The following is a 14,439-nucleotide window of genomic DNA, read 5'->3' as shown; positions in this document are numbered from 1 at the left end:
TTTTCTGCATCATCTTTATCTTCAACTTCTTTCTGTCTCCAGTAATGTATGACCCAGGATAATGTGAAGAGCTCCCAGGGAGACCAAAGTGGTCTTAACAGATCACTCCCTAGCATCAGGAGTTGCCTTCTCAAGGGTTGCACCTTGTTCCTCTGAAGACTTCGCTGGAGAAATTAGTACTGAAGACTTCTGAAAGGGCTGAGTCCAGCCTGAGGAGTTTCTTGTGAAAGCACTAGAGCTGCAGATGGTAGCAGGAAGCCCTTGTTTGTCTAAACTTTCTCCAAATATAAGGTTACACAGCATAGTTGTGCCAGAGACTCTCATAAACAAAGTTCATGAACATCTTCCCTGTAAATGGAGTTAGACATGCAGTAAGGGCTCCTGCTCACTAATAATAGTGAGTAAGCACCATCATGTGGCTATTATTTTATTGCTTTTATTGGAATATTCTGTTTATAAACATACAAACACAAACAAAACAATATATTAATATACTGGATTTTCACTCAAGTTGTATGACATAATTCCTTCCCCCTGTTAAGACTTTCTTACCTGTGTGCAGTCTTGCAGTGTTTGCAAGTGAAGAGGATTAATTTATGCCAGGGAAATTCAGGTGGAAGTATGTGATTTCCCAAGGAGCAAAGGTTTCACAGTGGAGATCTGATCAGTTATTTGTCAAATAAGACTCTAGATTTACTGAATGAGGCTCCTCTTTGCTGTCGTTAGCTCCTTGGAAAAAAAAAATAGGGATTGTATGTAATTCCTATTTTTGTATAGTGTGTCATCTTTATGTCTTCCAAGAGAGAACCTGCAGATTTGGGCTTACTAGTGATTTTTGTCTGCTTTTGATAGAACAGTTGTCTGTTCAACCTCAATCAGGTAAGTCATCCTCATTGCATGTTTGTTTTTTAAAGCTTTTGACTCAGTAGCTTTTTTCTGGTGTTTGTGTTTTCCGTGGTATTCTGTTACAAAGAGAGGTTTGGATTTAACTTTGGAAGCATAGTAGATCCCTTCACCAGTAGGTTATATCTGGGTGCCCCAATCAAGCAATATTTATGCAGTAGGGTCTTGGCTGAATCTGGAGCCAAAGCTCAAAAATAAAAGTTTGTGGGGTCAAGCCTACATTAGACAGAAAATACAAGATTAGTAAGTAGTTTTTATGGAAGGAATGAATGAACACAAAGAGAAATGAAGAAATCTCTGTGATAGAAAAATATATTTTGCAGGGATTGTGGAACACTGACTAAGAAGAGGCCGAAATCCCTTCAAGAAGACATTTGGAAGATGTAGTGGTGATGGTAGCAGCTGTAAGATAATGTCTGTATTCATAATTATATTTAACATTAGACAGTGCAAATATCTTTCTAATGATAGGTCAGGGGGATTTATTTTCATTGAAGTGGGTGTAACGTACTGCATGATGCTCTGGCAAATATTCAGGGTCTTCTCATAAGCCTGGGAACATTTTTATTGCCATAACTGAGGAGTAAAGAGAGTTTCTTTTTACAATTTTTCCCTCTTAGATAAAAAGTTTATTTGTGCATATGTGAGACACTTGTTATTCTGGATCTCCCCATTTCTGTAACACATTGGAGTTAGTAATGAACAGTTCTCCGGGGGCATTTCCTTTGTGTGTCTGCTTGCTTAAAACATTTTAAAAACTGGCTGTTAAATTGTCCAGGAATATCTGCTTCAAGATGGTCTCTTTTGAAAGACTTTGGGTCCTGTAAGCCAAAGTCCAAGACAATATGCCTATTGATATTTCCCTGAAATGAGTTTGAACTGTAGTTTGCTACAGGAAGATTATTGGGGTCAGGCAGGTGTCAGTCGTCCCTGGAGCAAGGCTTCCAGTTTCTTCATTCAGCTGCTGTCCTGGTTGATTATCCCCAGCATAATTTTCTCATCTGCCCAGGTCATTCTCAATAAAACTATTCATCATTAGCTGACTACTAAAGCCAGGAAAGAAGCAATAAAAAATAAGTGGCAATAAACACTGCTAGCCCATTTCCATGGGAGTTATGAGGCAGGCATAATGCTTGTGTCAGCATCTCTGAACGAGGAGGACCCTTTCTCAGCTGAACAACCACCTTCTTTACCACCAGGGTCTCAAGATCCTCTGGGGCCCATCATGTCTGAGAAAGAAGTACCACTGCTAGGGTAGGTGCTTATATTTCAAGGAATCTTTCTGCCTTCCCTACAAGCTTTCACAGTCAATGTAAAACTCTAGTGACTTCATCACCTTCCCCACAGCACTTTGGTTGTTGGTCAGCCAGGATGCTGGGGCAGCAGGTATATCTATCTGCCCAAGTGGCTGGGCAGCACCAGGGTACAAACATCTTACTCTGTGCCACCAGCTGTGATAGGGAGGACTGAGAGTTTGTGTTTCATCTCCTCCAGAGGAGGTCCAGGCAGAGCCTCTATCTCTTTTTAACTGCTTCAGAAAGAACCTCCCAATATATACAGAGGATCTCGTATGAACATATGAAACCTAAATCTCAACACCTGCATGGGTATTGCTTATTAAGTACTTTTGCTTTATAGCTACTACTCAGCCATTTTCCCTGTAGTTTGCACCTTCCAAAACTGCACACATGCCACAATAACTCCCAGTCCACTGCAAGCAGAGTCACATCAGCATTCCTCTATTAAGAGCAGCCTGGAACTGCTTACTCAAAAAAAGAAGTGGAGATTTGGAGTTTAATTTTAGACCAAGAGAGCAGCCACAGGGTAGCAGCTATCCATCCCAGATGTGAAGTAGAAGGATGGTGGTGCAAGGTCAGCATGTATACTGCTGGCTCCAGGCCCTGGAGCCTTCTTTCTGCTGAAGGCTGCCGTTTCCTCCAAAGACCTGGTCCTGGTTTGTTTGACTTGCAAGGCTTCATTCCATTTCAGCTTTACTGGCAATAAACTAAAATTAGTATAATACATCCCCTCAGCTCTGTAGTGCGAGGTATCTATCCCCCAAAACTATACTGATTATAAAATCAATTCTTATGATGATGTGGCTTCTGTGGCTGGACTTGGTCATTATCAGCTCCAATTCTGCAGACTAATCACATGCTTTTCAGACTAGAGAGACCAATTTAATACTGTTACATGGACAATTAATTTAATGCAACCAAACTCTCAAAAGACTTTCATCTGGATTGCTGGCATGATGCTAAAGCACTGATAGAATTAAAAACCCCTTTGCTTCAGTCAACCATGTGGAAATTTGTGTTTTATTTTTCCCATGCCTGAACTGATTTACTTGAGAATATGGTGCCATGCCCTTTGGAGAAGGCAGGAAGACACAGTATTGGTGCCTCCTGATAATCTCCTTCAAAGACTTACGTATAGACTATTTTGTTCTAAGTGTGAAATCAGTATTAATACTCAGCTGGCTAAATGGACATTACACTTAGTCAGGTCAGTACACCATGTGTGTATATCTTCACAAAAGTAAAGAGATGATGAGAAGAGTCGGTGTTTGAATTCATTTTTGAAATGTCAATAACTACTAAGATATATTAGCCTGTAACTCCCTGGTGTTCAATGAATCATAGTAGGGAGACAAGTTTTTCATGTTCACAAGGACAGTGGCAGGATAAAGTGTCAATTATCTATTTTTAAAAGGTTAAAATTCTCTAATACTTTTAAGAAAAATAACCTTTCTTTTGTAACCTGTCTAAATCAATGTGGTAGTATTTTGCTGTCACTGTCGAGGGAAGTTTTCAAAAGGAGATTCCAGATTGGCCTGGTTTTGATCAGTCCAAAACAAATAAGAGCTCCTCAGTCTTCCACACTGAGACTGACATAACAGTGCTGAGTGTTTAATTTTTCATTTCAGACACATCACAGGCTGTTCCCAGGGGTGCTCACCCAATGAATCCTGGGTGGGGTTCTCTGTGTGACACCAGCTACTGCTAATTCCTTCTTAAACTTGGCTTAAATTTTTGCATCCTCAAGCCTCTGAGTAAAACTGACCTGACAAATTGCCTGATATAACTGCAGAAGTACTCTAAAGAATACGTATATCTAAAGGAAGGAAAAATAAAAATAAAATTAAAATAAAATAAAATAGGATCCAGCAGGTCCAGCCTTCCATGGGAAAAGGGAGCTTAGATGAGATTACCTAGCACCCCATCCAACTGCACCTTGAAAACCTCCACCACTTTCCTGGAGAGGTTGTTCCAGTGATGGATTGTTCTTGCTGTAAAAATTTCTTTCTTGTATCATGAAACTTCTGATGAAAACTTCTGATGAAACTTCTCCTGATGCAATTTGTACCCATTGCCCCTTGACTTATCCACATGGCTCCTTGTGAAGAGAGACCCTCCACCCATTCTGTAGCCACCAGTTACGTACTGCAATACTATGACGAGGTCCCACCTGAGCCTTCTTTTCTCCAGGGTGAAAAGACCTAACTCCTTCAATCCTTCCATCTTCATAGGGCAGGTTCTCCAGCCTTTAGATCATCTCTGTGGCCCTCATTTGGACTCTCTGCATTCTGTCTGCAACTGTTTTGAATTCTGGGGACCAGAACTGGATGCAGTAATCCAGGTGTGGCCTGGCAAGCACTGAGTAGAGAGGGATGATTGCATTTCTGTCTCTGCTAGCAATGTCCCTGTGGATGCATACCAGGATCTGATTTACCTTCACTTCTGTAGTGACACACCCTGTATATGGAAACATACACACACACGTATTTAAAAGCCACATTTTCTAGCAGGGAAGAAATTGCCCTATCCCTGTCTATATGCCCCACACTGATCCTGAAAGAAATTTTTCTCGTAATAGACAAATAAATGCCCAGTCTTTTATTCTTACATTAATTTGAAATGTGAGATCGCTTGGCTGTGAGACCATTAGTTTGTGAGTTTAATGTAGTCTTGATTTCACTGTAAGACTTTGGTTTAAGAGACTTCTTTAGAGGACTGCAAAGAAACTGGCATGAACTATAAATTCCTTGCTAATAGAATTGTTTTAAAAGGCCATTTCAATGTATCTCGATTTTTATAGATGGTGCTTGGCATGCAGCTAGCTTGAAGGGGAGTATTTCGTATGCCTCATGCTGGGCTCTGTCACAGATGTCATCAAAGCTGCAGTACCAGCCCTGCCTGAGGGCAGCTTTGCAGGCAGGTCATCTTCCTCTTCACTTTCCTGCTCTCCCCTTCCTCTGACTATTGAACATAGAAACACTGCACTACAATCGGTTCCTTCTGAACAGATAATAATGATTACTGTTTGCTATGTTAGTAGCAAACTAGAGATGTTTCTTTGTGTGCTATTGTCATACCTTAAAGTCATCTGTTCTCTTTAAAGAGAACTAAAAAATAATTATCCTTAATAAAACACTTTTACCGAATTCTCTTCCCTCTTTTAGGCTGTGCTTGGTAAACAATTTATGCTTTTGAGAATCGCTGTTTATTTCAGTAAAGCCGTGCATGCAATGGAAACTGAGTTTAGGCAGATGCTTAAGCATTTTGCAATATTGGGGTGTTAGTGAGTGATTTTGGGTTTTGGGGGTGGTCGGTTTTTCTCTTTAAGAAATTGCCCCTGATTGTTTCACATACCGTATATTCAAAAGCTTGCATGCATCAGGAATTATGCTCAAATTACTGACTGGATTTACTGTGATAGGTAGCACTAGTGCTAATATTATCATTCATTACAGGCCAACAATGTAATAACAGTCCCATCTTTTGTCATGATGACATATAATAAGATCTGCATTATGAGCAATCATCTACTGATGTGTATTTATACTGTAAAACAAATCTCATGCACAAATACTAGCCAGCAATCTGCTTTTTTCTGTTTGTAGCTACTGCTGCAGGTGTTATTTGCTCTCCTTTAGAGAGGATCTGAGTCTGTTGAGTTAGTTGTTTGGTGTGAGCAGCATTGGCTTATACTTCCAGTGCCAAAGATACCACTGTTGTCCAAGACAGTGTTCTTCAGGTTTTTGATGAGCAGGGTGTGCATTTGGCACTATTTATGAATGAATAAATTGTTCACAGAAATCATGCAAACAAAACCCAGACTGGTGCTCATTGTTCACAGCATGTGACTGCTCTCTTAAACTGAATCATTCTTTATTTCTCCTTCTTACCTGAATGACAGCCTGTAATAGGTACATGGAGACCCCCAAGGCCAAGAATAGTAATGGCTTCTGTTAGGAAGAAAAAAAAAAAAAAAAAAAAAAAAAAAAAACCACACTTCCATGCTGGGAAAAAAGCTGAAGACTGATTCCTACCTGAAGAACTTACTTGTCTTTGCGAATGTGAAGGGAGGACATTCATATGGAAACCAAGTCACTCCCCAGATATCTGATCCTCCCTCATACGAGTATTATTTAATTCTTTTATAAAGTTAATCTTTTAAAATCAGTTTATGGATTCCTATTCCTACTCCTCTTTCATTCCTTTCTTAAATCTGTATTCTCCTAACCTTCCAAAGTGTCATGACCTGTTCATGCACTACTTTAATCAGGCCTGTATCTCCCATTTTTCAAACCAAAACAAAGCACATAACTTATCCCAGTCCTAGAAAGCCAAAACACTCTCTTGACACAGAAACATTCTTTTGTAAGAATTAGATTAAATGTTTATATTGTCCAGGTTGGTTCAAAGTTAGATAACAGACTGAATCATAAAAAATTATTATTCTCAACAGCCCTGAGGGGGAGATCACTACCACATTGTGGTTTCTTAATAAACTTTTTATCTGTATTAGGCCAACAAATCTGCAGCACTTTGCCCTGAGCTATTTTGTGGTGTGAAATTTCTTCTGGCTAAACAGATTTATTTTGGTATTAAAAGTTTTGCTTTTTCTATGTTGGGTTGTTTGGTTGTATTTTTTTTTTTTAGAAACTGCTTTTTAGACTGTGGGAAATGCCACAAAAACATCCTTGGTGGAGACCTGTGAGTTAATTCGCTATGGTACAGCACAGCAGGGGCAGCACCAGCTCCCTCCAAAATGAATGACAACCCTGGGAACTGGGACTCATCTCCTCTCTCTCCCATGGACTTGCTGCATGAGACCCTGAAAAAGTCACTTCTCATTTCGTACCTGTTTTCACCACTTCCCTTTGTCTGTTTAGGTGGGAAGCTTTCAAGCGCAGTATCCCTTGTGATGGCTGTGTACCTTGCATAGCATGAAGGAAACCAGCCGAAGCATCTTGTTGCTGATGATACCTAAATGATAAAGAGGCGCATGTTCACATGTGAGCTGGTGCTTCGGCACTGTTAAACTCTTTCCCATCATGGTGTGACTACAAATCGCTCCCCTACCAGTAGCCTATTGGTCAGTCCTCATCTACTTTTATTTGCTTATTCTCTAGTTACCAGAGCAGAGAGCTGGATTTCTTCTCTAAAAGCCTTGAGTATACAGAGTTATTAAACTAAAAAGTACCAAACCACTGAAGTGTTTTTTTTAAAGCAGAAAAGGTCAGATGAACAATTTATCTTCTTTTGCAAGGTTTTTGTTGTCTTTAACGGGTGAGTAATTTGTCAGGTATACTCCAGTTGTTACTTAAAGGTAGTGGAATAATTTTTATATTACTTGTAATAATTTTGGCATTTTTTTCACTGTTGACTGTGCACTGAATCGATTGTAACACAATCCATTATTGTACCTCAGACCTATTTGAATCTATTTGCAGCTATCACAATTTCAAAAGAACAATCCAGGAGTGAGTTATCCAGGAGCAAGTGATGACCACTTTACAATCTGACTATTTATTCAAGGTTTAATTCAAAATATGTGCAAAGTTATATTACCAGAAAAATCCAATGGACCATCACACTATCACCAAGTTATATCTGCATTAAAATGTTTACTTCCAATAGATGATCCCAGCCTGGGAAATAGCATTTTTGCAACATTTTCAAAAATGGTCATGTTGAATCTTTTGGCATAGTCATCTTCACCTCAACTTTCCTGGTCACTGTCAGCATAAGGGAAGGAATCAGGATGGGTTGCACTTCAGTAATTTCCCCTTTATTTACCAGGAGAATTCTTGAACTCTGAATTATATTAAAGCCTGAGCTATCTCTTTGCCATTCCATAGATTAAGGAAGCAATGATATATGTCCTCTGGACTAGCAAGAGTTTTCTGGTGTGTTGATAACAGAAAACTAGCCATTTTTATTCTGCAGTTCTGTGGCTGCAAGTGGGCATTAATCATATATAGAAAAGATTAAATAGGGTTTTCTCCAGGGTATGGAAGAGTTCTTCACGTCTGTGGTCTTCAGCTCCTGTCAATAAGGATGTGTCTGTTGGTGACTTAATTTTAATCTCTGAAGTTTACATCAGGTCAATATAGCAGCATGTCTTACTTGCTGAGGCTGTGTCATATTTCTTGGGAACTTCATAGCTGTTTTCTCCATTTCAGTCACCTTTCATGTCCTATTTTCTGCACTGAGTTAAAAGCTTTCATTAATTCTCCATCAGTAATTAGTGATGTCAGAGATCCAATACCCAGTGGTGGTGCCTTCCAATACCCACAAGGTGTGGTGACAGAAGGAGGTGCAGGACTGCTGTTTTAAATACAGGCTTCAGCCTCAGAAGATGTATTGTTCCAGACTCTCATTGTTTGCCTTTGGTGGCAGCTCATAGGCATTTCTGAGGTCTGTTTTATTATCTGATGTCGACCTGATTTTTATAACTGATCTGTAATCTAGGAAGAAGTTCCATGTGAGTTTTTCTCTTGTACATTCTCTGCTTTCACCCTTTGGCTGAAAGCATGGCTTGAAATATCTTGACTTTTTAATTATTTTTCAGAGAGATCTCACAGAATGATGCCTTGGAGGTCATAGAAGCAAATGTGTTTTCCAACCTTCCCAAACTACATGAAATGTAAGTAATGAGTAAACTAAATTCAAAGAAGACAATTATAAAGATGAATTATAGGCAAGTATCAAGGTTTTGCAGTTTGGTTAAGGTAAGATCTGAAGAATCCATAGTAATACAGGAACATTGGAAATCTCCCTCTGTCTTTCCCATGTTCTTATCTAACTCTCATTCTTTCCCTGGTCAGTCTGAAACCTATCCTCAAACCACTGCTGATATCAGAAAGCGGTGGGGTCTGCCAGTCTGTGGTAGGCTGCTATTTGGAAGCAGATCTGCTCTCAAAAAAAATAATAATAATAATAATCTGTCAGTGTATAGTACCGCTACATCCTGGGGCAACCACACATATTTTAGGATGCAACCACAGACAGTTTAAGATCAATATAGTGATGTATTTCTTCTGATGTTTCACTTTCTCTTTGCAGAAGAATTGAGAAGGCCAACAACCTTGTGTACATTGATCAAGATGCCTTCCAGCACCTTCCAAGCCTTAGATATTTGTAAGATTTTTTTGCTTTTTGAAAGTAAAATAATTTTAAATGATACAGATGTCTTTCCATCCAACCTGTGCTAAGCAATTTGATGATGACATGGTAATGCCCAGTCTTCACTCCTCCACCCCACACACTTAGTTGCGTATTGTCAACCACATTTTCACACCCAAGCCTGCACACAGTCCTCAGAAAAGTTGAAGGTAATATTGTCTATGAAGAATCTATGGAGATTCTCCAATGATCTCCACACACTAAATATCTGAGCTTTTCTAAGTAGCATGTGGAAACTGAGTGATGAGAGAAGGATGTGGGCATTTATTTTATGGCTATGAAAACAGGTCTAGGTTGAAATTCCTCCTGAGAACTTTAGGACAAAAAATCTCTCATCTGTCTTTGCTATGGCTGTGTCTTCTGTTATACTTCATACACATGGTCTTAAGCATTCAAGTTCTCTTTTCTTTAGCAATGACAGTGTTATAGCAATGATTTTCACTAACACTGGATGTGAGATGATTAAAACCTTAGAATGCAAATGTACTGGTGTATGCTATAACTTTATTTTATTAGCCAGCTTCATCAAGAATGCAGTTTGCACAACTGTGGTTGCCACATCTGCTCTCATGGGGTTGCCATCACAATTCAGTGACAATTTAATCCATCCTTAAAATAAACTACTACCCAAAATATTTTCACAGCTTTTAGCATGTGACCTTAACATGACTAATGACATCTCCTCTGCTATGTATTAAAACCAATTAACTCCATTTAGCAGTAATTGTTTTTAATGGCTGTAGCTTAAATAGGCTCCTACAGTGCTCTTTGCTGAACAACAGCATATATACCAAACAGGATATTATCTGGACTTTCATATGTCCATCCTGCTGAGCACATATACCCAACCTTCTTTTCCTTGCTCATATAAGAAGCTTTGCTGATCACAATCTGTACTTTTGAGTAAATAAGTGCTTAATTGTCTGGTTAGCTGCTTCTTAAAGATGGGATAAAATCAGGTCAGTGGTCCAATAAGCATGAGTGTTTCAGGTCTCTGAAAATCACTGGTGTCTGGCAGATTCTGGGCTCAGAAATGCCAAGAGCCATTGGCTTGAATTTGAACTTCAAGATTCAAGATTTAAGATTTGGACTTTAAGATATAAGGTTTATTCAGCACTATACAATGTATCCCATTTCTTACTGTCTCTATTCCATGTATCCCATTAATTAGGTAGTTTATTGACATTATTGATGCTCTCCACTGGTCCCTCCTTTCTCTGTTCTTCATAGAAAGCTTTTACAGAAACACAATGATTTGGTGACTAGAAAATTTCTTCAGATTTTATCCATGGCCGTTTTATTCCAGTTCATTTTCATTCCAAACATTTTCTCTAATTTAAATTGAAAAAATCCATCTTTGGTGTTTAATACACTAATGGGTTCATATTGCATCCACTACATGTTTTTTATTTTAGGAGGCAAAAAAGACTCTTGCAAGACTGAATAGTACAAAAGGTGCAGACATCATGGCTCCTAGAGTCTGAACTACTGAATGTTTCTTTCATATTAATGACAAGGTTTGAGGTAGCTGCATTGTGGCTATAAATCTATGTAACACCTTTGGCTTTGGTGAAGCGACATCAGTTAACATCACAGGAATATGGTTAAAACACTTTAATTGAGATAGCTTTTCAGCAGTTTCTGAGCTATGTTCCCCACTTAAAAAGGGCAGGTGTGTCTGAATTAGTAGAGCTGAACTTGCAGTAAGTTGGCTTACCCTCAGATGCCCCAGTTCCCCAGGGGCATCTCCGGCTGGGGTCCACACCAGTTTTCCAAATAGACCACAGTGAGGCAGCAGAGCTGGAGAGGAAGTCATCTACTTGGAGAGGTCCTTGTCCCAATCTTTTGCTGTAGACCTTGCTGTAAGACCTCTGTAATCCTTCCTGGTCTATCCCACAAAGCAGAATAGCTGACACAGGCACCCCTGAATCTCAGGATAAAGAAGTTTAGTGAGACCCACCTGCAACCGGCACACCAAAGCAGGGGGCTCTGGTATGCGCACATTGCTGAGCTTGCTGCGATTCTTTCTTAAGTTTCCAGCCTCGGTGGCAGGCTGGCAGGGTATGAGACATGTAGTCTGATTCCTCATGACAGTGCCATGGCTATGACAGAACTGTTAAAATGCAGTTCAGAAAACCTTTCAGAGAAAAAAATATATATATATATATTTACTAGCCATTTTCAGAAGGAAAAAGAAAAAATGAAAAGAAAAAAAAATAGACAAATTAATCAGTGTTAATGCCTGACATGGAGGCTAGACACCATAGCCCATCAGTTTAATGACCTTTGCAACTGTTGCTTCCAAGACTTTATCTGTGCTGCTTCGAAAATAGTCATATAGCCACTAGATCTTATTTATTGGCAGGCAAGAAGCTCTGGCTAACATTGTCAGCCCTCTCATCAGCTTTATGGGCTCGTTATAGCCACTAGCAGTTGAACATGAATATGCTTTTATCTGCGTCAACTTGAGTACAAATACATTTTCCACTCACCCCACTCCCTTTGTCTCCTGCATCATCATTACTAGTATGGCAAAAATACTACGGTGAGAAAAATACTTTTAAAATCCAATGCTGAAATATCCTAAGCCTTCTAGAAAAATGCAACCTAAACTTTCCTGCCAGTCTTTTAGAAGAGGATGTGAAGAGGATTGTTAATTGGTCTTCTTGGATATGTGCCAAAGAGACAGACTGCTTCGAAATGGTAACTTGTTGACCTTTTCATGGGTATGAGATTATTTGTCTGGCTCTCATTAGGGAGAGCTGTGGCATTGTCTGTTTAATAATGCAGTGATGGCTTTTCAAACCTATTTTCTTTCCAAAATTAGTTCTGTGTCCTTTGGTTGTTTTACAGTGCATGCATCGATGTCCTGTATTAAGCAATCTCATCTTAAAATAGAAAGGTTTAAATGTGACGCTTTTTTTCAGATTAATTTTAAGGGCATACAGCTAGATTGTTGGTGGGAAGGGAAATGTAGGCCATGAAAACATTTTTTATCTCTAAAATATTTTTCATTGTGGAGAGAACAGCCCAGCCCCAAAAACTTGCAGGTGCTTGTACCTGCCTGTCCTTATTTCATGGAGAACCTGACACACGTATGCCTGGCGTGCTTCTTAAATCCGATCTGTATTTGTTGCAGATGAAGCTAGTCATGCCTAATAGAGATGTCCTGTCCACAAACTGATGACCCTTTTCATAGAATGGGATTTTCAATAAAAAGAAGTGACGATCCACTCCATCCTTCTGCATGAGAGCCTCGTGTTTAAAGACCTTGCCCAGTAGTGAGTGCCATGGATTATAGACTCAGCATTGCCTGCAAGGCCAGTTCACATGAGTCAGAGGACTTTCTTGCTGGAGCGCAGTACAAAGTCACTAGTGTGATTAAGGGGCACATAAATAATACTTCCTGAGTGATGCTGTATTTAACTCAGCCTACCTTGCATTTGCAATTTAGCAGACATCCTCAATAAGTTGATGGAGTAAACTGTGGTCCAGATTTTGTTAGAATAGCTCCTACCAACTTGGTATAAAAAAGGTCTGGAAATTTGCTGTATCTGGAAATAAGCAACCAGAATCTTCCAGGAATTAGTTACCGAAAAAATTGTGTTCTCTGGTGCTCTTGGTGCAATGTTTTCTTAAATGCTGACTCCAGTAAGCCTTTTCAGAAAGATAATTAAAGCTTTGGAAAGCAGCCATCAGCCGTTTGAAAAACAGGTTGTTACTGAGCTGTTTATATATGGCAAGGGGGAACTCAGTTAAAGCACAGATTAAAGAGGACACTTGTTTAAAGCAAGGCTACTAAGGATGTATACATTATATGGTAAACATATTGACAAAACTGTCCTTCAAGAAAGATATTCAGAAAATTGGATTATCTACATTCTAACAAGATTATCCACTTAAAGGCCTCTGGAGATTTGTTGGCTGAATAAAAAGAGAAGAGATCTAGGCCACACTCTAGCTAAGTATTTTTTCAGTTCTTTTTCTGCAATTAATTAAAAGAACATCCTCTCCTATTCCTAATCACTGTTCTGTGCCTCTGTGCAATCAGTACCTCATACCCTTAGATTTACTTCAATATGTAATGACTTGTTGAAGATGCTTTCCTCTTCATCTCATGCTGCTCACTCATGTGATGTCAAATCACTCGTGTAAACTGAACCCTGAGCAATTTTGGGTTACTTGAAAGATCAGTAGTATTGTGGCACACAAGGCCTTGAATGTGTTTATTCACACACATAAGGCAAAAACCCTGCTAACCTGTTTTGAGTCATTTGGATTAAGTTGCCATTGAGAGTAGTGCTTGAACAGCATATAGTAGAGTACCATCATCCTTCATTACCAGAACAAGAGGATCAAGCTTTCCTTGCGAAAGTAAAGTAGAAAGGAAAGCTTTTCATGTCTTCTTGGTTCTGCAATAACCATGCAATATTTGGAAGCAGTTTGCTTCTTCATTTACCTATTCAAGCAAATGTGTGCTGTAATTTGTATTTAACAAGTGGCTCTTAAAATGAATTGCATGAATTTTTAGCGTATGACTCATTTAAAAGTAAAGGCACCTTTCAAATAAAACCCTGTACTTCTCCAATGATTTAGAGAGTGTACTTTAAGATATTATAAGGGGGGATTTGAAGGTTCTTCTTCTATTGCTTCTAATTTTTTTTTTTGGCTAATTCCTTTCACAAAGTATAAGTGCAGAAGTACTTTAAATAATAACAGGCTTATGAAATCCACCTGTTTCATTAATCCTGCTTTCTATTTAACTACATGCAATAGTTTTTCAAAGGCATTTTTGTAGAGCTTTCTTGGTCACACATGACAGCTGTGATTTTTAAGCTAATGTAATGTCAGACCACTCTGACTCCTGGGATGAAACAGTCAATGACATTTCAGCAACATTTCCAAATTGGCTTCATGAATATTCACTACACTTCTTTAATTTTTTCCTACATATAATGCAATGCTTTTTGTTATGAGGAAGATAACCAGTTGGCTTTTCAATATGAACCTCTGAGAATATCCAAATACCACCTCAGAGTGCTCAGATGAGTATTCCTACAAG

At 39.0% G+C, this 14,439-nt stretch overlaps 1 protein-coding gene across 1 annotated transcript in view; it reads left to right on the top strand.

The window, feature by feature from the left end:
* Nucleotides 1–14,439, top strand: part of LOC121067686 (follicle-stimulating hormone receptor) — an 85,802-nt gene that overhangs the window by 48,140 nt on the left and 23,223 nt on the right. The window contains exons 3-4 of the mRNA XM_040552492.1: nt 8,764–8,838; nt 9,258–9,332. Of these exons, the coding sequence (XP_040408426.1) occupies nt 8,764–8,838; nt 9,258–9,332 (150 nt within the window). The remainder of the gene's footprint in view (nt 1–8,763; nt 8,839–9,257; nt 9,333–14,439) is intronic.

Source organism: Cygnus olor, chromosome 3 (assembly GCF_009769625.2).
Source record: "Cygnus olor isolate bCygOlo1 chromosome 3, bCygOlo1.pri.v2, whole genome shotgun sequence".
Lineage (NCBI taxonomy): Eukaryota > Metazoa > Chordata > Aves > Anseriformes > Anatidae > Cygnus > Cygnus olor.
Note: the sequence above shows the minus strand (reverse complement) of the source record. Positions and strands in the feature narration are given on the sequence as shown.